We start from the raw sequence: 23134 nt of genomic DNA, 5'->3' as shown, positions 1-23134 counted from the left end.
TAAAGTTGCCATCTAAAACTTTGCGGAAATGTAAACTACAAATACCTAGAATATTTAATACAAAAGCTACCCTCTGTTCCCATGACTGTGGAACTCTTAGCACAGGGCATACAGATAACATTAACAGTCTTTTAAAAGCCTAAATGAACAGTCTTCCTCCCTTTAAGGTAATTTCCTGCGTCTTATCTGTCACACATAGAACAATGTACTTTCATAATCAAACCCTGCTACTCTGGGTCTACTTGTGGTTTCTTACAGTTCCATGGATTCTGAAGCATCCTTACTTTACCCTCACACAAAACTTCACCTCTAAGAGATGTGTTCTCAACATTTCCAGGGGTGTGAAGTTTTTTTTTTTTGTAACTACCATTTTGTTACCATTCTATTTCACTTCACTTACTAGAATCAGAAGGATTTCTTTAATTATTTTTGGACTTACCAAACTCAATCTGCTTGGCCCTGGACAAAAAGTGGCTCACAGGCCATATTACACAGACACAGAAGTGCATTTAATCCAGTGTGCTACTGACACCTCACATTCAGAGCAGAGGGCCATGACCCTGCCACCCGTCATCTCACTCATTTTTTTCCCTTTCCTGATCCCTCCTACTTTCTGAACGATTAGTCACCTTGCTCCCCAGAATTGCTTCATTTCTGGGATTCCTTTTTGTCAAAGGAAGAATTTATGCAGAATTTGAACAATGTCTAACTTTTTTTAACAGTAGCACCTAGTAACTACCTTTCTTTTGCTACCCTGAGCCAATTTTCAATTCTCTCTCCAGAATTCACTTTTTTTTTTTTTTTTTTTTTTTTGAGATGGAGTCTCACTCCATCGCCCAGGCTGGAGTGCAGTGGCATGATCTTGGCTCACTGCAAACTCTGACTCCCAGGTTCAAGCAATTCTCCTGCCTCAGCCTCCCTAGTAGCTGGGATTACAGGTATGCACCACCACACCTGGCTAATTTGTTTTTTATTTTTAGTAGAGACGGGGTCTCACCACGTTGGCCAGGCTGATCTCAAACTCCCGACCTCAGGTAATCCACCCGTCTAGGCCTCCTAAAATGGTGGGATTACAGGCATGAGTCACTGCACCCAGCCCAGAATTCACTCTGATCACAGATATTGAAAAGCAGCTTCACCAAGGAAATCACCTAAGATAATAATGTGCCTCAAGTTTTGTGGTGGATTTTCCAAAGAGGTTGTAAATATAATTGCACTAGGAGATTGTTCACTGTCCTTTATAAGTAGTAAATACAATTTAAAACATAACTTTCTCTCTACTCAGATACCTGGGGGGAGAACTGTGTAACAAGTAGTACTTTTAAGGCAAGTGTAATAAATAGGATATGGATGCTTTTAATTTTTCCCTTTGCCAATACTTGCAATTCTTAAATGTCTTCTGTTTATTTTAGAAAAATATTTTAACTATTAGCTACAATACAGACTTACTTCACAATGCTGCTATACACCTCTGAAGGCCCCCTTCCCAAAGAGTTACAGCCAACTTTAAAATGTTCAGCACAGTTAAAAATAACACCAAAAGTCACTGAGTGATTTACAATGAAAATCACCCAGCTGTACTAAGGCATTGGAAAGAAGTCAAAGGGTTAAAGACTCTTGCAAGATAGTTATCAACAAATCAGCCACATTTATCTCATCTCTGCTTTCAGCAGGTTATCCACTGTCTCAACCTTATAGGTTTGTCAACAACTCAGAATTCTCCAGGGCCCTGGAGCTAACAGCAGTTAACATCAGGGTCTTTTCTTCCTGGAATTTCTTGTGTTGATACAGGATTTTTTCCAGACCAGCACTGTTTCAACAATTGCTTGTCTGTTTCAACTTGAGAGACAGGATAGTAATATGGAAATAAAAATTATACTCAGAACCACCATAAGCCCCCAGACCTTTTCAAAGAACTTTAATTAAACAATACATACGAACCACCCCTGGTAATTGTTTCATGGCATGCTAATGTTAAATTCCTTTGAAGCTGATTTCCTTTTTGAGTCTCAGAAAGCTGAGGCTTTAAAGTAAGTAGGTGTTGTTTGCTGCCTTATCTCTCTGCCTGATTTGTACTTCTGTGTAGGCTGCAGAGTGTATTTCAGCTTGCTGGAAAGCTGCTGTTGCAATCAAAATATTTCAAACGCTTTGTTCCTTAGTTGGAAGAGCCAGTCAAGTAGTTGCCCCAGGCATTATAGCAGAAGGACCAAGATAGTGCCCTTTGTTCTACCATATCAACTCTGTGAACTGTGAAATATTCATTCTGTTCCCTCCTAGAATGATCTTTCTCCAGTCACCTCCCTATGTCCAGTCCTACTGAATTTTTGAGATCTGCCTCCAGGAAGCTTTTCAAAATTTCCTGCCACCAGGAGTAACTTACTTTTTTTTTTTTTTTTTTTTTTTTTTTCTGAGACGGAGTTTCGCTCTTGTTGCCCAGGCTGGAGTGCAATGGGGAGATCTCCGCTCACGGCAACTTCTACCTCCCGGGTTCAAGCGATTCTCCTGCCTCAGCCTTCTGAGTAGCTGAGATTACGGCATGTGCCACTACACCCGGCTAATTTTGTATTTTTGTAGAGATGGGGCTTTTTTTTTTTGAGACGGAGTCTTGCTCTGTCTCCCAGGCTGGAGTGCGATGGGGTTTTACCATGTTGGTCAGGCTGGTCTCAAACTCCCGACCTCAGGTGATCCTCCCGCCTCGGCCTCCCAAAGTACTGCAATTACGGGCATGAGCCACCGCCCCCAGCCAATTTACACTTCTAAACTCCGTAATATATTAGCCATTCTTTTGGGTCACTTACTACTTTTTATCTGGTAATGTATTTTTCTAGCAGTTGGCTTCCTTCTTTAAACTTTTTGCTTTAAAGCAAGCAGAGTCTTTGTGTTTATTTCAGCACCTGCACAGTGCCCGGCATGAAGAACATACTCATTTGATGCTTGCTGAATTCACCACACAGGTGATGCATTATTTTGTAGAAAGAACAGATTATGTGTGGAGTTGGGATTAAATTTCCAACCATTGCTGACAGACACATACTTCATATGTGAGATGGATTCTCATATCTATCTCACACAATTGTTTCAAGGATATAATGAAGATTCTGGAATAGGTACATAGTAGATGCTCAGCGACATTCCCTTTTCTTCTGTCCATGGCTCCATTCCCTCCATTTACGGAAGAGTTGTATCTGCTTGCTCTCTTCCTAGCTGGCCATTCTCAGAGGATAAGAAAGAATATCTAATATGCCTCCTGTGTCTCCTTACGCAGAGGAAGCTGATTTGGTTTCAGTTTAGCACTGGACCTATGGACGCAGAGAATGAACGCGTGTAATGGCTCCACTTTTCAAAGACTGACCTCACTCACTTAAGTCTAAATATAAGGTCTTTCCCTCCATGTATTGCAGCAGTTCTGTGTTTTCTAGACCTCCCCAGCCTTTCAGAACTTCCTCAGTTTTATTTAAAGAAAAATGGGAGGGGGCCATGGAGAGGCTTAGCATCTAACAAATCCCACTTTGTATTAATCATTTTAAAACTTAATGATAAAACTGATAAGTTTAAAATTCAGGTTTGGGAGTTTAAATACCAGCTCTGCCACTTACCATCTATGAGAGCTTCAGTGTTACTTAACTGCTTAGTTTCCTCATCTGTAAAATGAGGATTAAAATACCTAACTCACAAGTTTTTAAATACATACATATATATCTGTCTATCTCAAACGAATGCAAACCACATTGCCCAATTCTTGGCACATAGTAGGCACTCAGTTATATTAACTACGATCATTGAACATCTTCTCTTTACCTTTCAAGTATGTTAACATTGACTACCTGATCCTTTAGGATTCTTTTACACACACAGTACAGCCTCCCAGACTCTGCTGTTTGAAACCTGTGGTCTGGCCTGTTAGAATTTTTGTTTTCCTAATAGAACTTAGAATGGGTTTAGCCTACATTCGCCAATGCCCAAGTTACTTCATACAGAAACAACTGAATGTTGCAGGAAACAGATATTCTAACTTAATTGCTCAATTTCTCTCCTCTTCTTTTTGCTATAAGCCAACATAGTGCTTTTATAATGCAAACTCACATACACAACGAGAAGCAAAACAAGGGTTACTGAGTTGATCCCATCACCTGACTTCAGCAGGGGAGAAATTTTCACGAGTGGCTTGCCATCTTCTTTCCCTTCCACCTCCCCCGTCTATCAATCATGAACATAGTGTGCGTGTGTGTGCTTACACCCCTTTCACCTCCGGGTTTAATTTTTTGGAGGGATCAGACTTGCACCACGCCCGCACTGGTGGGGGTGGGAAGGGCAGCTAGGCGGGCAGGGCTGTTGCCGGCAGGGCCAAAGTCCCCTACCTCCTCCTCGGCGTGTTTGTTCCCTGGACCAAAGCCTCCTAGCCACTTTCTTCACTCCCTAGATCCACCACTCGCCTCCTACACAAGGTGGAGCGCCCCGAAGTACTCGCACAAGAAAGCACAATCCCAATTTACAGGTTGTAGGAGCGCCAGTGCTGTCGGTTTTTTTCCCCAAGATATTTATGGGGGTCATGAACTATTTAACAAATGTAATAAAAGTGAAGGGGTCCTTCTCCCAGAAAAAGATCGTACACACCAAAAATTCTGCATATTCTGCATAGCATCTCAAGGTGTTTATAGACTCCCCGGACCTTCAAATTAAGTCCGCACCAGTGAGGGGCGCGGACCGGCGGAGTAGAAAAAGAAAGGGGTGAAATCTTGAAGTGAGTTCTTTAACATTGATAGATATGTACGATATTTAATATATATAGGTACCTATATGACAAAGCTGAGTAACAGGTTATGGAAAAGAGTGCTTTCCACAAGCAAGCAGGTCATACCGAGGACGGCGAGCAACAGGTGGGCAGAACACGGGGTCCCGCACTCCCAGCACGCGGGGTGAGGGCGGGATAGGAGGAGGTGGAGGTGACTGGGTGCGGCGCAGGGGGCGGCGCCGGGGAGCGGCGGGCTCCACTCACCGTTGCCCACGGAGCTGCGGCCCTTCCGGGCGAGGGTCTGCTGCACCTGCTCCTGGATCCGCAGGCTCTTGACGGTCTGGCCGCCGCGGCCGCTGCTCCCCGCCAGCTTCAGCTTGGCCTCGGAGGGCAGCGCCAGGCTGGAGCTGTCCAGTTGTCCCAGGATCTGCTGGCCCAGGACGGTCCGGATGTAGCCGTACTCAGCTGGGGCGCCGGGGGCTGCCATGGGACCGGTGGGGGCGACCGAGCCGCTCGCCTGCCTCTGGACTCGCGGGCGAAACCGCCGCGGAGCTGGGGGCGCTGGCGCGAGCCCCGCCCCGCTCGGGTCCGGCCCCGCCCCTGGCCCGCCCCCCGCGCCGGTGAGAGGCCCGGGCCAGGGGGAGCGCGGTCTTCCCTGAGGAGGGGGCGCGGCTCCGGCCGGGCACGCGCAGTCGGGCCCGGGGGCGGGGCGGGGCGGGGGCGGGGCGGGGGCGGGGCCGGCCCCTCTGCGCGCGCGGACACCTGGAGACTTGTACCCGCCCGCGGGGAGGTGGCGAGAGGGGCGCGGTTCGCCCGGGGTCGCGCACGTTGTCGGAGTCCCAGCGGATACCGCCTGCCGGGGCCGCGCCCCGCTCTGCCCACGCCCCGCGCTGGACAGGATGGATTTCCGCTCGATGCAGGGAGGAGCCGCCCTGCAGGCAGGTGAGCCCTCGAGAGTCACTCCTGTTCCTGGACTGAGGCTTGCCTCCGGGATCCCCGAGCGAATAGTATGTCTGGTTAGTCAGGCTTTGTCGCACTGTTGGAAACGTTTCCTGGTTTTCCTGGACCTGAGGGTGAGAAAGGGCTATTTGGTCAGGCGGAAAGGGCAATGTGAGGGAAATGTGCCAAGAAGATAACGTCTGAAATAAAAGACTTTCTAAAGAGAGTGTTTTTTTCTTAGTACAACTTCAGGACTATGTACTTTTTGCACAGTTGCAGTCCCAGAAACATATGTTCTTCTTCATTGAGAGCTTCTGTTTTCTCTTGGATACACAAATTGTACCCAGTACTCTTGCTCACTCATTCCTCTCTTACGAACACACCCACACAGAGAAACTCCAACAAGAGGCTCTAGAGAAGAAATGAATTTTAATAGACGATGCTTTTTAAATAGCCCTGCTAACGTTGATTAAGTCCTCTTTATTACAGGCTCTTTGTAGAGAGATCCACGGGGAGGGCCTCCAACTTTCAATCGAATCTTCCACAACTTGTATTTATCGTGCTATTAATTATGTTTCACCGCAGTTGACTACTGAGAACTTGAGAGCTAAGCTCAACAGAAAGGATCCTTGACCTTAAAGTTTACAACCAAAGCCACTTGTCCTGATTTTCCTCTTTGGACTTAAGAGGCAGAAAGAAAAACATGTATCCCTGGTATTAAGTAAGATAATCTTCCCTTTGATTGCTTGGGTTTGTATGTTCACTTTCCCTCAAATCACTCAATTGCTGCAAAACCCCACTTACTCAAGTCTGGAGTGTTTGGAGAACGCAACTTCCCTCGTCTTCGTTTTCCTACCCACACCCTTCTGCCTTTAGACACACATTGAATGCTTAGACACACAATGCACAGGTATATGGCCTCCTTTTTTACATGAGCATCTAGGGAGTGAAGGGGAAACCAAAGGACTGAAAGCGTGGACAACAGAGTAGTGACAGTTCTGCCACCCTTTGTCAGCAGGCCACATGGCTAAGTGGGAGCCATATGGATGTGAGTCCTGGAAGCAATTGCTCCCACCCCAATAGAATGGACCACTGTTTAGGCAAATTACACCTTGTGTAAAGCTTGGTTATATAGCCAGATGGAAACATCCAACCATGATGCTGAGATGTAATTGAAAAGAGAGGGGTGAACTGAAGGTAACTGGTGATGGAAACGTCCAGCAACATTCTGGTTCTCTCTCTCTCTCTCTCTCTTTTTTCATGGCCTCTTCTGGCAGACTAGAATCTGCTGCTTTGAGAGACAATTTTAGTATCTGTCCATACAGGGTCAGTTGGGGCATTCCTTGTTATTTTGTACCTGAAGAACCATGACTTAAAATGTGAGCTCTGCCTCCAATTAGATTACTTACCGGGAGAATAGAGAGGAATTTTTCTCATTTATTTTAATGAGCCAAACCTCAGATACTTTTTTCCTCCCAAATTAATTTTTTTAAAGTGTGATGTTGGAATTGATTATCCTGTTGGGTAGGTGCCAATAATTGGGCACATAGAAATCTTGTTGTTGGATTGTTAGGTGATTTGAGGGGAGGGAAGGTGATTAAAAGCACAGCCTGTGAGTGAGGAAAATCTAGGTTTTAACCTTAGCTTACCCCTTGTAAGTATATGGCCACAAGCAAGTTTCTTTAGATTTTTATACCTCTGTACATTCTCTTATCTATAAATGGGAGCAATTAAATCATCTACTACATAGTTGTATTAGTCTGTTTGTACGCTGCTGTGAAGAACTACGTGAGACTGGGTAATTTATAAAGAGGTTTAACTGACTCACAGTTCCTCAAGGCTGGGGAGGCCTCAGGAAACAGAATCATGGCAAGAAGGCACCTCCTCACAGGGTGGCAGGAGACAGAATGAAAGCCGAGCAAAGGGGCAGAAGCCCCTTATAAAACCATCCACCTCATGAGTCAATTACCTCCCACTGGGTCCCTCCCATGACACATGGGGATTACGGGAACTACAATTCAAGTGAGATTTGGGTGCGGATGCAGTCAAACCATATCAACAGTGTTGTTGTAAAAGTTAAACAATAAGTAGTACATTAGACATGTTCAATGTCCCCAGAGATCCACTTCCTTTTCTTTTCTTTTTTTTTTTTGAGACGGGGCCTCGCTCTGTTGCCCAGGTGGGAGTGCGGTGGTGTGATCTCAGTTCACTGCAGCCTCTGCCTCCTGGGTTCAAGTGATTCTCCTGCCTCAGCCTTCCAAGTAGCTGGGACTACAGGCATGCACCACCACACCGGGTAATTTTTGTGTTTTAAGACTGGGTTTTGCCATGTTGGCCAGGCTGGTCTTGAACTCCTGACCTCAGGTGATCCATCCACCTCGGCCTCCCAAAGTGCTGGGATTATAGGCATGAGCCACTGCACCCAGCCCAGACATCCACTTACTTTTTTTTTTTTTTTTAATTTTTTATTTCCATAAGTTTTTGGGGAACAGTTGGTATTTGGTTACATGAGTAAGTTCTTTAGTGGTGCCAGAGATCCTCTTTTCTTTTTTTATTTTGTGTGTGTGTGTGTGTGTGTGTGTGTGTGTGTGTGAGAGAGAGAGAGAGAGAGAAAGGGTCTCAGGCCAGGTGTGGTGGCTTGCATCTGTAATCCCAGCATTTTGGGAGGCTGAGGCAAGAGGATCACCTGAGGTCAGGAGTTCGAGACTAGCCTGGCCAATGTGGTGAAACCCCATCTCTGCTAAAAATACAAAAATTAGCTGGGCGTGGTCACAGACACCTGTAATCCCAGCTACTCGGAAGGCTGAGTCAGGAGAATCACTTCAACCCAGGAGGCAGAGGTTGCAGTGAGCCACGATGGCGCCATTACACTCAGCCTGGATGACAAGAGCGAAACTCTGTCTCCAAAAAAAAAAAAAAAAAAAGTCTTACTGTCACCCAGGCCGGAGTGCGGTAGTGCAATCTCTGCTTACTCCAACTTCCATCTCCCAAGCAAGCCTCCCACCTCAGCACCCTCACCCCCATCGCCAAGTAGCTGAGACCACAGGCGCGTGCCACCACCCCCTGCTCATTTTTTGGTATTTTTTTTGTAGAGACGGGGTTTTGCCGTGTTGCCCAGGCTGAGATCCACTTTTAGACCACCTCACTTCTTTCAGGTCTCTGCTTTTTTGTCAACTTACTGGATGAGACCCTTTCACATACAGTCACTCTTTCCCTTCTCTACTTAATTCTTCTCTGTAGCATTTACTTTAATCACACATGCTTTATGTTTTACTTATTTAATTGTTGATTGTTTCCTTGCTGGAATATAAACTCTGTGAAAGCAGGGATTTTGTTTTGCTTACTGCTGTTCTCCAGGACCTAGAATAGGTAGGCAATAGGAATACATGAAATGAATGAATCATGCGTAAAAGCTCTTAGTACCTTATAATAAGTGCTTAACAACTGTTAGTAATAATGATTTAGGCTTTCAAACTCTTGGTAACTCTTATCTTTTAAAAAGTCACTTAGGACTGGGTGTAGTGGCTCACACCTGCAATCCCAGCACTTTGGGAGGCCAAGGCAGGAGGATGCTTGAGCCCAGGAGTTTGAGACCAGCCTGGGCAACATAGGGAGACTCTGTCTCTACAAAAAAAAAAAAAAAAAAAAAAAAAAAATTAGCTGCTTCTGGTGGCAATTCACGCTTGAGGTCCCAGCTACTTGGGAGACTGAGGTGGGAGGATCACTTGAGCCTGAGAGGTTGAGGCTGCAGGGAGTCCTGATTGCTACTGTACTCTAGCCTGGGTGACAGAATGAGACCCTGTCTCAAAAAACCCACAAAACAACAACAAAAAGTCACATAGATACCATTATATGCTAGGTAGTCTGCTAATTAGCTATGCAATCGTCCTTATAAATAAAAAACAAACTAAACCAAGATAAAGTTTAAAATTTTTGAATACTCACAGAATGCAATGATTCAGTAGAACAATCCCTTTGGAAATCAGAAAAACAACTTAAAAGGATGTTTTTGCCGGGCACGGTGGCTCACGCCTATAATCTCAGCACTTTGGGAGGCCGAGGCGGACGGATCACGAGGTCAGGAGTTCAGACCAGGCTGGCCAATATGGCGAAACCCTGTCTCTACTAAAAATACAAAAATTAGCCGGGCATGCTGGCGGGTGCCTGTAATCCTAGCTACTCAGGAGGCTGAAGCAGGAGAATCGCTTGAACCCAGGAGGCGGAGGTTGCATCGAGCCAAGATCACGCCACTGCACTTCAGCATGGGTGACAGAGCAAGACTTCGTCTCGAAAAAAGAAGAAAGGATCTTTTTAGAGGTGAGAACCTCACCCACAGGGTGAGGATGTATGCAGACTCTAGTGTTGTGCTCCTAAATGTAGCCTAGATGTGCTTATATTCCAACAGTGAGCAGGCCCTGTCATGTTCTTCTCATTTCTTGGGAAAGCTGCCTACCCAACTTCCTAAACTGTGAGCAAACCCTGAGATAACAGTGAAAGGTAGCTTCTAGCTAACAAAGCGAAGCATGGAATAAAATGCTTCCTTTTATTGAATCCTTTTGCAGTGTTTGGCTGTTTTACGATTTGCCACCTTTTAGTATTTAGGTTCCGTTTTAAAAACTCTTCCATTTCTTTGGTTTTCATTTACCACCAGAATCTGAAAAAAGAAAAATAAAAAGACAAAACCACAGGAATGTTGAACTGGAATGTAAATAACAGATAACCAAATTATGAGGTTGCAGTTCCTTTTGCTTTGAACCTACAGTAAAGATTCAGAAATTCTTGAGTTTAAACCTTGTATTTTTATTTGATTTATACACTATATAGTCTCAAGCAATAATCATTTATTGTTTAAAAATCTACAGTTAGGGGTTCCACAGAGTAATCTTTATTTTCTTCAACCGTACATAAATTCCTATATGAGAAATTTTAATATGCAAAAAATTCAGGAAGTTACTAGAAGACTAAATATAGCATAAATGTTGGAGCAGAAAGAATATTTTAATGGAAAGAACATTAATGGCACCAAAGCTCTTTGATTTATATTTTAAAAATAATAAACTAACATTCTCATGAATGTAAACTTATGTGAAATATTTTCTGCTACTATCTCTAGGCTATTAATATATATTGCTTTTTAAAAAAATATTTCCTAAATTAGTGTAAGGGACCTAGAAGGTAGAAAATTTAAAATAAACCTCAGAATTTAGTCCATCTTTTAGCAAACATATGTTGCCAAGGCAATCGGTAGCAGTTTTATCATTAACCACATGTAATGAAACTGGATCAGGGCTAGAAAAGGAAGCTCTTCACATGTAAGATGCTGAAAACCACTCTCTGATGGGGACTTTCAACAGCAGTGGGGGTTAAGGTGTTTATATGTCATTCAGATGTTCATTTTGTCTGCGATTTTGGATGTATTGTAGGCGTGTAGCTTTGAAACCTATTCTTTTTGAAAGACCCCCAATGTGGTGTAGGAGGTGGAAATCAGGTGGGCAACCCTGAGGGCTGGCAATGAACAATTTGTTCATAGTCACAGAGGCTTCAAAACAGTCCCTTTAATCATGACTCATGGGCATGCAGAAGCACAGTACCTTAGTTAAAATGAATACCTTCTGGATGGATGACCACAGCTGCCCCATTAATGGTTGTCAGATCTTTCACCTGATGTTCAGAGATGCTGAAGGGCAGGCACACCATGCACAAGTCCTACCATAGGTTCTTGGCTTTAATAGGGACCGTGGTCAGAATTCCTTTGTCTCTACCACAGAACCCAGCACTGAGATAGCTAGCAGGTGCTCAAATGAAAGTGCATTGACTGTAATATCTCACCTATAGGTATTTCAATTAATTAGTTTGCCTGTGGGCCCAGCTGCAGCTGAGCAGAAGGAAACATCCTGAAGGACATGGCCTGGCCTGAAACAATATGCCGAAGTGACTTGAGTGCGGCTACGGGAACACGATGTTTAGTGATTTCTAAGCTTATCAAAATATCAGAGAAACTCAGTAGGATTTTCATAACTCTCTACAGAGAATATAGCACCTCATTGTCATGCATTGTTTAAATAATACTGCACTATATATATTTTTTGAATTGTTTGGATATTATCTGTATATATTGATGGATATAGGTATATAAATTCTCAAATAAATAATTTGCATTTTTAATATGTCTCATTTTTTCCCCATACACACTATTATTTCCTTGAAATTAAAAAACTGAAGTATTACATTTCATATAGAAAATTAATACTAATAATCTGGATTGGATTCTAAAAGCCCCCCTGCCCCACACAGACACCCTTTTTTCTTTCACGAAGTTGAAACATCATCATAACATACTAGAGTGATAAAATATATTCTTGATGCCAGACAGAGCTAGGTGAGATTTGTTGCTTTGCTGTGTGACCTTGGGCAAGTCATTTATATTCACTGAGCTTCAAGCTTTTTGTTTGTAACAGAGTATCATTAACAGTATTGCTGTCTTAGGACTGGCAGAACGTTCACTTAGTTACTAAATATAAGGTACTTAGATCTCCTAGCTTATAATTAGTGTGTCAGTTCTCTATAGTTGCAAAAGAAAAACATACACACATAAAACAAAAAACCTTCCCAACATTTAAGAGCTTAAAACAAAAATGATCTCTTTTTCATGATTTTGTGGTTGATCCAGTTCTGCGGGCCTGGGCTTTTTTCACTTTTGTGGCTAAGGCCAGCAGGTGACTTGGCTGGGGCTGGATAGTCTAAGACAGCCATACCCACACATCTGGGATTGTAACTGGTATGACTGGAACAACTACGAGGACTGAGCCTCCCCTTCCATGCGACCTTTCATCCTCCAGTAGGCTCATTTGGGCTTCTCCACAAGGTGGTCTTGAGTAGGAGTCGCATTCTAAGACAGCAAGAGCAGAAGCAATCTAGATCTAGCCTAGATTCCCAGCAAAATGTCATTTTGACAGACTTCCTTCCTTCCCTCCTCCCTCCCTCCCTCCCTCCCTCCCTCCCTCCTTCCTTCCTTCCTTCCTTCTGTCCTTCCTCCCTCCCTTGCTCTCTCTTTCCCTCCCTCCCTTCTTTTCTTTTCCTCCCTCCCTCCCTTCCTTCCTTCCTTCTCCCTCCCCTTTCTTTCTTCCTTTCTCTCTCTCTCTCTTTCTTCTTTCTTTCTTTCTTTCTTTCTTTCTTTCTTTCTTTCTTTCTTTCTTTCTTTCTTTCTTTCTTTCTTTCTTTCGTCTGTCTTCTTTCAATGGAGTCTTGCTCTGTCACCTAGGCTGGAGTGCAATGGCATGATCTTAGCTCACTGCAACCTCTGCCCCCTGGGTTCAAGCGATTCTCCTGCCTCAACTTCCTGAGTAGCTGGGATCACAGACACCTGCCACCATGTCTGGCTAACTTTTGTATTTTTCAGAGAGATGGGGTTTCACCATGTTGGCCAGGCCGTTCTCAAACTCCTGACCTGAGGTGATCTGCCCGCCTTGACCTCCCAAAGTGCTGGGATTAACAGGCATGAGCCACCACGCCCGGCCTCATTTTGACCACACTCTATTGATTGAAGCATGTCACACGACCAGCTCACATTCAAAGGGCAGGGAAAGAGATAACACCTTTTAAGGGAGAAAAGACAAAGTTGTATTACAAGGGGTATGCATGTAGGGATGGGAGGAGATATTGTGGGAGTCTTTGCAAACCATCTTAACACCTTAATGCTCGATAAATGGTAACTATTTTTTATTTTATTTTAGAGTTGGCATATCTCTCAGGTTGTCAGGATTATTATTACTTTTTGATGGCTGGAGGAAATAAGTCAAAGGAAGGCAATCTTGATTTACCCATGGTAAGATACATTGTCTCTTACATAGCTCTCTGCCTGTGTTATCAGTGGAGCTTAAGCTCTATTCACAGGAACCTTGGGTATCTAGGAATCATGACATGTTTCACTAGACGTGCAGGAGTCCCAGCTCTTCCTCTGCTGGTTCCAAAGTGAGTGGAGTTCCAATTTGTTCCCCATCTTAGTAAGGTCACTGATGCTTGAACAGTCACCATCTTGTATTTTATTCAAAGTACACTCATTAATAATAGAAAATACTAAATGCACAATTGAACCTCAAAACTGATTAATAGTATGCTCTTATTGCGGTATCCCTACTTACAATGGTAAAAGTACATGATACCTTTACAATAGTAAGAAGGAAAGTGTGCTGTTCATTTTGAGTATAGCTGTTGTATTTCAGAATAATAGCAATTTATTTGTCCAATCCCATTATCTTACACTGCTTTCCCATTATGTTCTGTTCTCTTTTATTAGGTCTGCAGTAGGATCCTAATTTATAAGTTGTTCAAGTGAGGCTGAGAGGTAGGGATTCCCTTATTATTTCTTGAAGAAGTATACCTGTGCATTAATTCTTTCCACTTCCTGGAATATGTTTTCCACAGATTTCCATGGGCTTCACTTGTTGTCATTCAGATTTGTTTAAATGTCTCTTCCTCAGAAAGAATTTCCCTGGCCAACAGTCTGAAGTAGGCACCTCGTCACTCTCTGCAAAGTACTTAGCATGACTGATAATGTTCTTGTTTGCAGAGGTGTATGTGTTCATATGTATTGTCTTTCCTAGTAGAATGTAAGATCTAAGCAAGCAGAAACTGTGTCTTGTTCACCAACTCTTCTGTAATTCTTAGAATCCATACATCGAGTAAGCTTACAAGATGTGTTAAATGAATAATAACAGAAAGACATTTTAATTTTAGTGCTTCTCTCCTTTTTTTTTTTTTTTTTTTTAATTTTTTAGACAGAGTCTCACTCTGTCACCCAGGCTGGAGTGCAATGGCGCTATCTTGGCTCACTGCAACCTCCGCCTCCTGGGTTCAAGCGATTCTCCTGCTTCAGCTTCCCGAGTAGCTAGGATTACAGGCACCCACCATCATGCCCAGCTAATTTTTGTATTTTTGTAGAGAACGGGGTTTCAGTATGTTGGCCAGGCTGGTCTTGAACTCCTGACCTCAGGTGATCCACCCACCTTGGCCTCCCAAAGTGCTGGGATTAAAGGTGTGAGCCACCATGCCTGGCCTGCTTCTCTCTTTTTAAATAGAGTTTGAATTTGGGGACAAACCTTTTTTTGTATTTTTCTGAAAGATGGTTGTATCTTTCTGAAAGATGAAGATGAGATTCTGAGACATTCGTATGATTTCGTTATTATTATTTTACTTAATGCTGTGAATGACAGTGTGTTAAGTGAAGGTAAGTTTAAGCAATCACCTGTGTTCCCAATCTGTTTTGATTCTGGAACCTGAAACCCAGAGCTTAGTGCTGAGTTCTGGCAAATCTCCCAGAACCACCACCCTTTAGTTAGGGCTTCTGTGTCAATTCTCTAAAGGGCAAAGGCCTTTTGGGAAACTGGATTTTCATGGTTTAAGGGATAGGTCTAAACAATACATACTTCCGAATCCCCAAAGTAATTTGTTTTATCTTTATAGCCCAAGATTTCCTGCAGCAACTGAAATTCTCCAATATTTTCACTGGATTGAATTTAGTTCAAATTTAAAACCTATTCAGTTATACTCTTTTTAAGCTTAAAGTGTTCTTGCTTAGGTAGCAGGAAACTTTTTGAAGGGATATTCTTGCTACAGAGCCAAAGTCAAATTGAAATCCGAGTGGTTACTTTGTGGTACAAAAGAGGATGTAAGAACATTCTTCTGTAGTTGTGACTGTGGCAACAGCTTCTATGAAAATCATTCAAATAAGTCTGGGTGCGGTGGCTCACGCCTGTAATCCCAGCACTTTGGGAGGCCGAGGTGGGTGGATCACATGAGGTTGGGAGTTCAAGACCAGCGTGGCCAACATACTGAAACCCTGTCTCTACTAAAAATACAAAATTAGCCGGGCGTGGTGGCGCATGCCTGTAATCCCAGCTACTCAGGAGGCTGAGGCAGGAGAATTGCTTGAACCTGGGAGGTAAAGGTTGCGGTGAGCTGAGATCGAGCCATTGCACTCCAGCCTGGATAACAAGAGTGAAACTCTGTCTCAAAAAAAAAAAAAAAAAAAAAAGAAAGAAAATGGTTCAAATGATGTGCTAGCTATTTTGATTAACCTTGGGAATATTTCAATTTTGTCGACTTCAGCAGAAAATAATGAACTTCTGAGTCATGAATAACAAGGCAATTATTGACTCAATAAACAAAATGTCAGGGATGTTATCGGAAAAGTATTAAGTGAGGAAGTTACCCCACTGAAGTCTTCATTGCGTAAGGGATCAAGACAGCATTAATTATCATGGCATTCCAAGACCTCCCTTCTGGGCCTCACTTTACCAAGCTGACTTTATCTCAAGGTATGGCAGCATAAACATTCGAAAGCAGCCAGGTCAAAATTCTTATTATACCCTAAATTATTGGTGCTCATTCCCTTTTATTTTGGTGTCTACATAGTTTATTTCTGCTCATCTTTTAAGATCCAGTTCATGCTTCCTCTCCTTAGGAAGGCTGACTTCATCTGCCCTCATGGGTTCCTCCTGTCCCATTCCCTAGAATCTTTAGAGTCATGTTTTTGCTTCCTGATAATCAAGGGAGATGACATAACATTTTTAAAGAGCTCAGCCTAGTGTCCTGAAAAAAGATGCCCCTTTTTTGTTTGTTGGCATATATAACATACTGAAAACAAAAACTGGGGTATTAAAAATGAATAATAAATGCACGAGGTATGAAGAAATATAGCATGATGGTTTAGAACACGGCCTCTGGAGTTACAGAAACCTGAATTATTTTCCTTACTCGGCCCCTTACTACTTGTCTAACTTTGGTCACGTTGTTAGACTTCTCCAAGCCTTATTTTCCTACCTTGAAAAGGAGGGTAATACGTAGTACACATTTAATAGGGTAAATGTGACAAGTGAAATAACAGATATGAAAATTATTTACAAATATAAAAGAAGTGAAATAACATATATGAAAACTCTTTATAAATCATAAAAGGGTCGGGCGTGGTGTCTCATGCCTGTAATCCTAACACTTTGGAAGGCCGAGACAGGTGGATCACCTGAGGTCAGGAGTTTGAGACCAGCCTAGCCAACATGGCGAAACTCTGTCTCTACTAAAAATATGAACATTAGGCCAGGCGTGGTGGCTCACACCTGTAATCCCAGCAGTTTGGGAGGCTGAGGCAGGTGGATCACCTGAGGTCAGGAGTTCGAGACCAGCCTGGCTAACATCGTGAAACCCTGTCTATACTAAAAATACAAAAATTAGCCGGGTGTGGTGGCGCGGGCCTGTAATTCCAGCTACTCGGGAGGCAGAGACAGGAGAATTGCTAGAACCCAGGAGGCAGAGGTTGCAGTGAGCCAACTTCGTGCCACTACACTCCAGCCTGGGTGAGGGAGTGAGACTCTGTCTCAAAAACAAAAAAAATCATAAAGTACTATATTAATGTTAAATATTATCTCGTATATTTTAGAAATTTTATGTATGTGGCGTCAGAGTAACAGATTTTTTTTTCTTCTTTTTGAGATGGAGTTTTGCTCTTGTTGCCCAGGCTGGAGTCCAATGGCGCCATCTCAGTTCACTGCAACCTCCACCTCCTGGGTTCAAACAATTTTCCTGCATCAGCCTCCAGTAGCTGGGATTACAACGGCTTGTGCCACCCTGCCCGACTAATTTTTTGTATTTTTAGTAGAGATGGGGTTTCACCATGTTGGCCAGGCTGATCTCAAACTCCTGACCTCAGGTGATCCACCCGTCTCGGCCTCCCAAAGTGCTGGGATTACAGGTGTGAGCCACCATGCCCAGCCTACAGATTCTTTTTAAGCCAGCAACATGCAAGACAATAGCTATGAACTTGGCATCCAAAGAGAAGAAGTCACATGCTTTCCCTGGAGGGGCTTTTACTGTAGATAGGGGGACAAAATATGTCTCCTCATAAAGCAAAAATATGTCAAAAGTGAAATAACAATAGTATGTCAAAAATTACTCAAGGCAAAAATAAAGGAGGTGGTACAGGGTGTCAAAAAATTGGGAAGATAAATAATATTTCTGAAGTCCCAGGAGTAAGAGATTGCTTTCAGATTGGCATAATCAGGCAGGATTTGTAGAGGCTATGGTTGGGTGTTAAGTGAGCAGGGGCTTGAGGGTAGGTAGGATTTGATTAGGTGGAAAGTGGGTAGAGGGTATGAGAGAGCAGAAGTGTGGAGGTGGAAAAGGGTAATAGTTGGAAGGTTAACAAGGAAACCAGTGTGACTAGAGTAATTCAAGCTAGTGTTCCCAAACTCAGTTGAATATTAGAATCAAAGAGGAAACTTCAAAAATTATACAGATTTCTGAGCTCCCTTGCAGATGAAATAAATCAGAATATCTGAAGGGTGGGATCTGGAATCTGTAGCTTCAAAAAGCTTTCAAGGTGATTCTAAGGAATAGACAATTTTGGAAATCACAGATAAAAAGGATTAGTAGTTTATAAGCAATAAACTTAATTAAGATTCAAACTCCAAAGGCCTTGAATGTTAAGACTGTGGATTGTATTTAATAACATTCTCAAACTTTAGTAATGTATGGATATTGTTTAAAGGGAAAAATGTCTCTGGGGACTCTATAAGAAAACCACAGAATTCAGTGGGGAGTCACAGAAAGTTTTGGGGGACTGACCGTGCTCAGAGGTATGATTTGGAGATACCGGTCTATTTGTCATCTCTGGAATGGGCTGGAAGAAAAAGAAAGTGGAGATGGATTGATAAACTAAGAGACCACAGGTACAGTGTAGGAATTATGGGATCAAAAATAGAATTCAGGGCTCTAGAGCCTGTGTTTCCTCAGCCAGATAGAGAGGAGGGAATGGCAGCAGAAGCACTTGTTATATAGGGTGGATGTTTAGCACCATTCATAAGACCCCTGAAAAGTTTGGTTGTTTAGAAGGTAAAGACTGCTTCTTTGGCCGGGTGTGGGGGCTCACGCCTGTAATCCCAGCTCTTTGGGAGGCTGAGGCAGGTGGATCACCTGAGGTCAGGAGTTTGAGACCAGTCTGGCCAACATGACAAAATCCTGTCTCTATCCTAAAAATACAAAAATTAACTGGGTGTGGTGGAATGCATCTGTAATCCCAGCTACTCGGGAGGCTGAGAAGAATTGCTTGAACCCAGGAGGCGGAGGTTGCAGCAAGTGGAGATGGTGCCACTGCACTACAGCCTGGGCAAAAGAGTGAGACTATCTTAAAAAAAAAAAAACAAAAAAAACAAACTGCTTCTTTTAGGCTGGGCGTGGTGGCTCACACCTGTAATCTTACACTTTGGGAGTCAGGCAGATTGCTTGAGCCCAGGAGTTCGAGACCAGTCTCAGCAACATGGCGAAACCACATCTCTAAAAAAAGTAGAAAAAAGTTACCTGGGCATGGTGGCGTTCCCCGATAGTCCCAGCTGCTTGGGAGGCTGAGAAGAGAGGATCCCTTCAGCTGAGGGAGGATCATTTCAGCCTCGGGGACATTGAAGCTTCAGTGAACCATGATAACACCATTGTAGTGCAGCCTGGGTGACAGAGTGGGACCCAGTTTCAAAAAAAAAAAAAAGACTATGTCTTTTCTCTTCTCAGTCTCAGTCTCATATAGCTCTTAACACAAGCAACTCTTGTAATACAGACGAATTGTGGATCTGTGTATTATATGTACATTAACTAACTGATAGAAGACAGTTTTTCAATTGATTTTCTTGGGAATTCCAAATTTCTAGTCCTGTTCTTAAAAAGCTATTCCTGTATACATTTTTCTAGCCAGTCTATAAATTTAAATTAATGGTTTTAAAATCATGGTCCACAGACTTTTAGGGATTTCGGAGACCCTTTCAGAGAGTTCTGCAAAGTAAAACTATTTTCATAATAATACAGAGACTTTATCTACCTTTTTCCCTGTGTTGACATTTTCCCTGATGATAAAAAGCAACAGTGGGTAAAATTGCTAGCAATGGACTAGTAGTCATTGTATTCTTCATTACCACATCCTTGCAGTAAAAAAGGAGATACCAGTTTTATTTAGAATTGTCCTTGATGGAACCATAAAAATTATTAATTTTGTTAAACCTTGACCCTCAAGTACATACCTTTTAAAAATTCTAGGCTGGGCACGGTGGCTCACACCTGTAATCCCAGCACTTTGGGAAGCCGAGGCAGGTGGATCACCTGAGGTCAGGAGTTTGAGACCAGCCTGGCCAATATGGTGAAACCCTGTCTCTACTGAAAATACAAAAATTAGCCAGGCATGGTGGTGGGCACCTGTAATTCCAGCTACTCAGGAGGCTGAGGCAGGAGAATCGCTTGAACCCAGGAGGCAGAGATTACAGTGAGCGGAGATCGTGCCATTGCACTCCAGCCTGGGCAACAAGAGTGCAACTCTGTGTCAAAAGTAAAAAATATTCTATATGATGAATTTAGAATTACACACGAATTACTTCTGCTGCACTTAGAAGTGTGAGGATTGTTTTGAGAAGCATTTGTGCAATGTTTGAGTTCTAAGTGAAACTAGCATGTTTGTTCCTTTGATAACAATTTTTACTTGTAAGAATGACTGACACAATACAGTTATTCAGGCTTGGGTAACTGGCAGGTATTTTCTTGAAAATTAGTGAAGTAAGCATGTCAGTTCAAGGATATCAACTACAAATATTTGTTACAAATTGCAAGATTCAAGGTTTTAAGTAAAAAATTAGAATTTTGGAAAACATGTGTCTTAGTCCATTTTGTGTTGCTATAAAAGAATACCTGAAACTAGGCAATCCATGAAGAAAAGAGGTTTATCTAGCTCATGGTTCTGCAGGCTGAGAAGTCCAAAGGCATGGCCCTGGCTTCTGGTAAGGGCTTTCATGTTGGATCATAACATGGTGGAGAAGGTCAAAAGGTAAGCAGACATGTGTAAAGAGGGGAAAATCTGAGTGTTGTCCTGTTTTTTTTTTGGAGACGGAGTCTTGCTCTGTCACCCAGGCTGGAGTGTAGTGGCACCATCTCAGCTCAATGCAAACTCCACCTCCTGGGTTCACGCCATTCTCCTGCCTCAGCCTCCCGAGTAGCTGGGACTACAGGCGCCCGCCACCACGCCCGGCTAATTTTTTGTATTGTTTAGTAGAGACGGGGTTTCACTGTGTTAGCCAGGATGGTCTTGATCTCCTGACCTCATGATCCGCCTGCCTTGGCCTCCCAAAGTGCTGGGATTACAGGCGTGAGACACTGCACCCTCCCTGTCCTGGTTTTATAACAACCCTTTCTCACAAGAATTACTACATTCCCAAGAGGACTAATCCAGTCTCTTAAGAGTGAGAACCCACTCACTACTGGGAAAGCAGTCCAAGCCATTCATGAAGTATCTGTTCCCATATCCCAAATACCTCCCAGTATGCCCTGCCTCCCAGCGCTGCCACATTGGGAATCAAGTTTTAACATGAGTTTTGGTGGGGACAGGCAAACAACATCCAAACCATAGCAACATGTATCTATCACCACTGTGACCTGGAAAGCTCAGCTTCCCATATTTTTCTTTTTTTTTTTTTCTTTTTTGAGACAGAGTTTTGCTCTTGATCAGGCTGGAGTGCAATGGCGCGATCTTGGCTCACTGCAACCTCCGCCTCCCGGGTTCAAGCAGTTCTCTTGCCTCAGCCTCCCAAGTAGCTAGGATTACAGGCATGTGCCACCATACCTGGCTAATTGTGTATTTTTAGTAGAGATGGGGTTTCTCCATGTTGGCCAGGCTGGTCTTGAACTCCCAACGTCAGGTGATCTGCCCGCCTCGGCCTCCTGAAGGTGCTGGGATTACAGGCATGAGCCACCATACCCAGCCAGCTTCCCATATTTTTCTAATGAGATTAATGTTTGTATTAACAATATGATTTTTTTGCCATTGTATAATATATGTATCAACATGTGGAGGAGACACAAAACTCAAGGTACCAACATCTATAATGTTATGATCATACATGATTGAAAGATCTATTCAAAGTGCAAAATAGACAGATTTAATGTAATTGATTAAGAAAACAATATAGTTTCAGATTCCACATTACAAACAACCTTTTTTTTTATTCTTTAGACAGAGCTCACGCTGTTGCCCAGGCTAGACTGCAGCGGTGTGATCTCAGCTCACTGCAACCTCCACCGCTTGGGTTCAAGCAATTCTCCTGCCTCAGCCTTCCGAGTAGCTGGGATTACAGGTGTGTGCCACCACACCTGGCCAACTTTTGTATTTTTTGTAGAGATAGGGTTTCAACATGTTGGCCAGGCTGGTCTTAACTCTCGACCTCAAGTGATCTGTCCTCTTTGACCTCCCAACTTACTGGGATTACAGGTGCGAGCCACTGTGCCCTGCCACAACCAACCTTTAAGATTCTTCTATCTGTTGGGTTTTCATGTAACATTAAAGCAAATGCCCACATTATCTGAAAAGGCTATAAAGCTACTTCTCCCTTTTCCAACTATTTCTTATACTATTGCATTGAGGATTAGGTTTCAACCTATGAATTTTGAGGGGATGCAAACATTCAGACTATAGCAGGTATATGCCAAAAAGAACTGAAAAATGATAGTCAAACAAATACATAAGCATACATCTTTTTTTTTTTTTTTTTTTTTTGGAGACAGGGTCTCACTCTGTTGCCCATGCTGGAGTGCAGTGGCATGATCATGGCTCACTGCAGCCTTGACCTGTCAGGCTCAGGTGACTCTCTCACCTCAGCCCCTTGGGTAACTGGGATCACAGGTGTGTGCTACCAAGCCTGGCTAATTTTTTTGTATTTTTTGTATAGATGGGGTTTTGCCATGTTACCCAGGCTGGTCTCAAACTCCTGAGCTCAAGTGATCCACCCACCTTGGCCTCCCAAAGTGCTGGGATTATAGGTATTAGCCACCACGCCCGGCCCTCACATGTCATAGCAACACTATTTACAATAGCCAACAGGTGGAGACCCAAATATCTATCAACAGATGAATGGATAAACAAATTGTGATATATACATACATTAGAATATTATTCAGCCATAAAAAGAAATGAAGTACTGATATATGCTATAACATGGATGAACTTTGAAAACATTGTGCTAAGTAGATGAACCAGACACAGAAGATCGGAGATATGGTTTGGCTGTGTCCCCACCCAAATCTCATCTTGAATTGTACTCCCATAATTCCCACGTGTTATGGGAGGGAATTGGTGGGAGATAATTTGAATCATAGGGATGGTTTCCCCCATACTGTTCTTGTGGTAGTGAATAAGTCTCATGAGATCTGATGGTTTTATCAGGGGTTTTTGCTTTTGCATCTTCCTTATTTTGTCTTGTTGCCATGATGTAAGAAGTGCCTTTTGCCTCCTGCCATGATTTTGAGGCCTCCCCAGCCATGTGGAATTGTAAGTCCAATTAAACCTCTTTTTCTTCCTAGTGTCGGATATGTCTTTATCAGCAGCGTGAAAATGTACTAATACAGTAAATTGATACCAGTAGAGTGGGGCATTGCTGAAAAGATACC

The 23134-nt window shown here is 43.0% G+C and overlaps 2 protein-coding genes across 5 annotated transcripts in view; one reads left to right on the top strand and one right to left on the bottom strand.

The window, feature by feature from the left end:
* The window catches only part of PKP2 (plakophilin 2), a 109825-nt gene extending 104497 nt beyond the window's left edge, over window positions 1-5328 (bottom strand). For 2 of the 4 annotated variants that reach the window (XM_063639211.1, XM_055280165.2), the window contains exon 1: window positions 4997-5281. In XM_063639211.1, coding sequence (XP_063495281.1) covers window positions 4997-5219 — 223 coding nt within the window. In that variant the 5' untranslated portion in view covers window positions 5220-5281. Of the gene's footprint in view, window positions 1-4996 lie in introns of all 4 variants that reach the window. The other 2 variants (XM_055280164.2, XM_055280163.2) reach the window with 2 other exon arrangements.
* The window catches only part of LOC134736564 (myosin heavy chain IB-like), a 422536-nt gene continuing 404619 nt past the window's right edge, over window positions 5218-23134 (top strand). The window contains exons 1-2 of the mRNA XM_063638501.1: window positions 5218-5352; window positions 5425-5674. Of these exons, the coding sequence (XP_063494571.1) occupies window positions 5218-5352; window positions 5425-5674 (385 nt within the window). The remainder of the gene's footprint in view (window positions 5353-5424; window positions 5675-23134) is intronic.

The sequence above is a fragment of the Symphalangus syndactylus genome, chromosome 5 (genome assembly GCF_028878055.3).
Source record: "Symphalangus syndactylus isolate Jambi chromosome 5, NHGRI_mSymSyn1-v2.1_pri, whole genome shotgun sequence".
Taxonomy (NCBI): domain Eukaryota; kingdom Metazoa; phylum Chordata; class Mammalia; order Primates; family Hylobatidae; genus Symphalangus; species Symphalangus syndactylus.
This window is presented reverse-complemented; position numbering and strand designations above follow the sequence as displayed.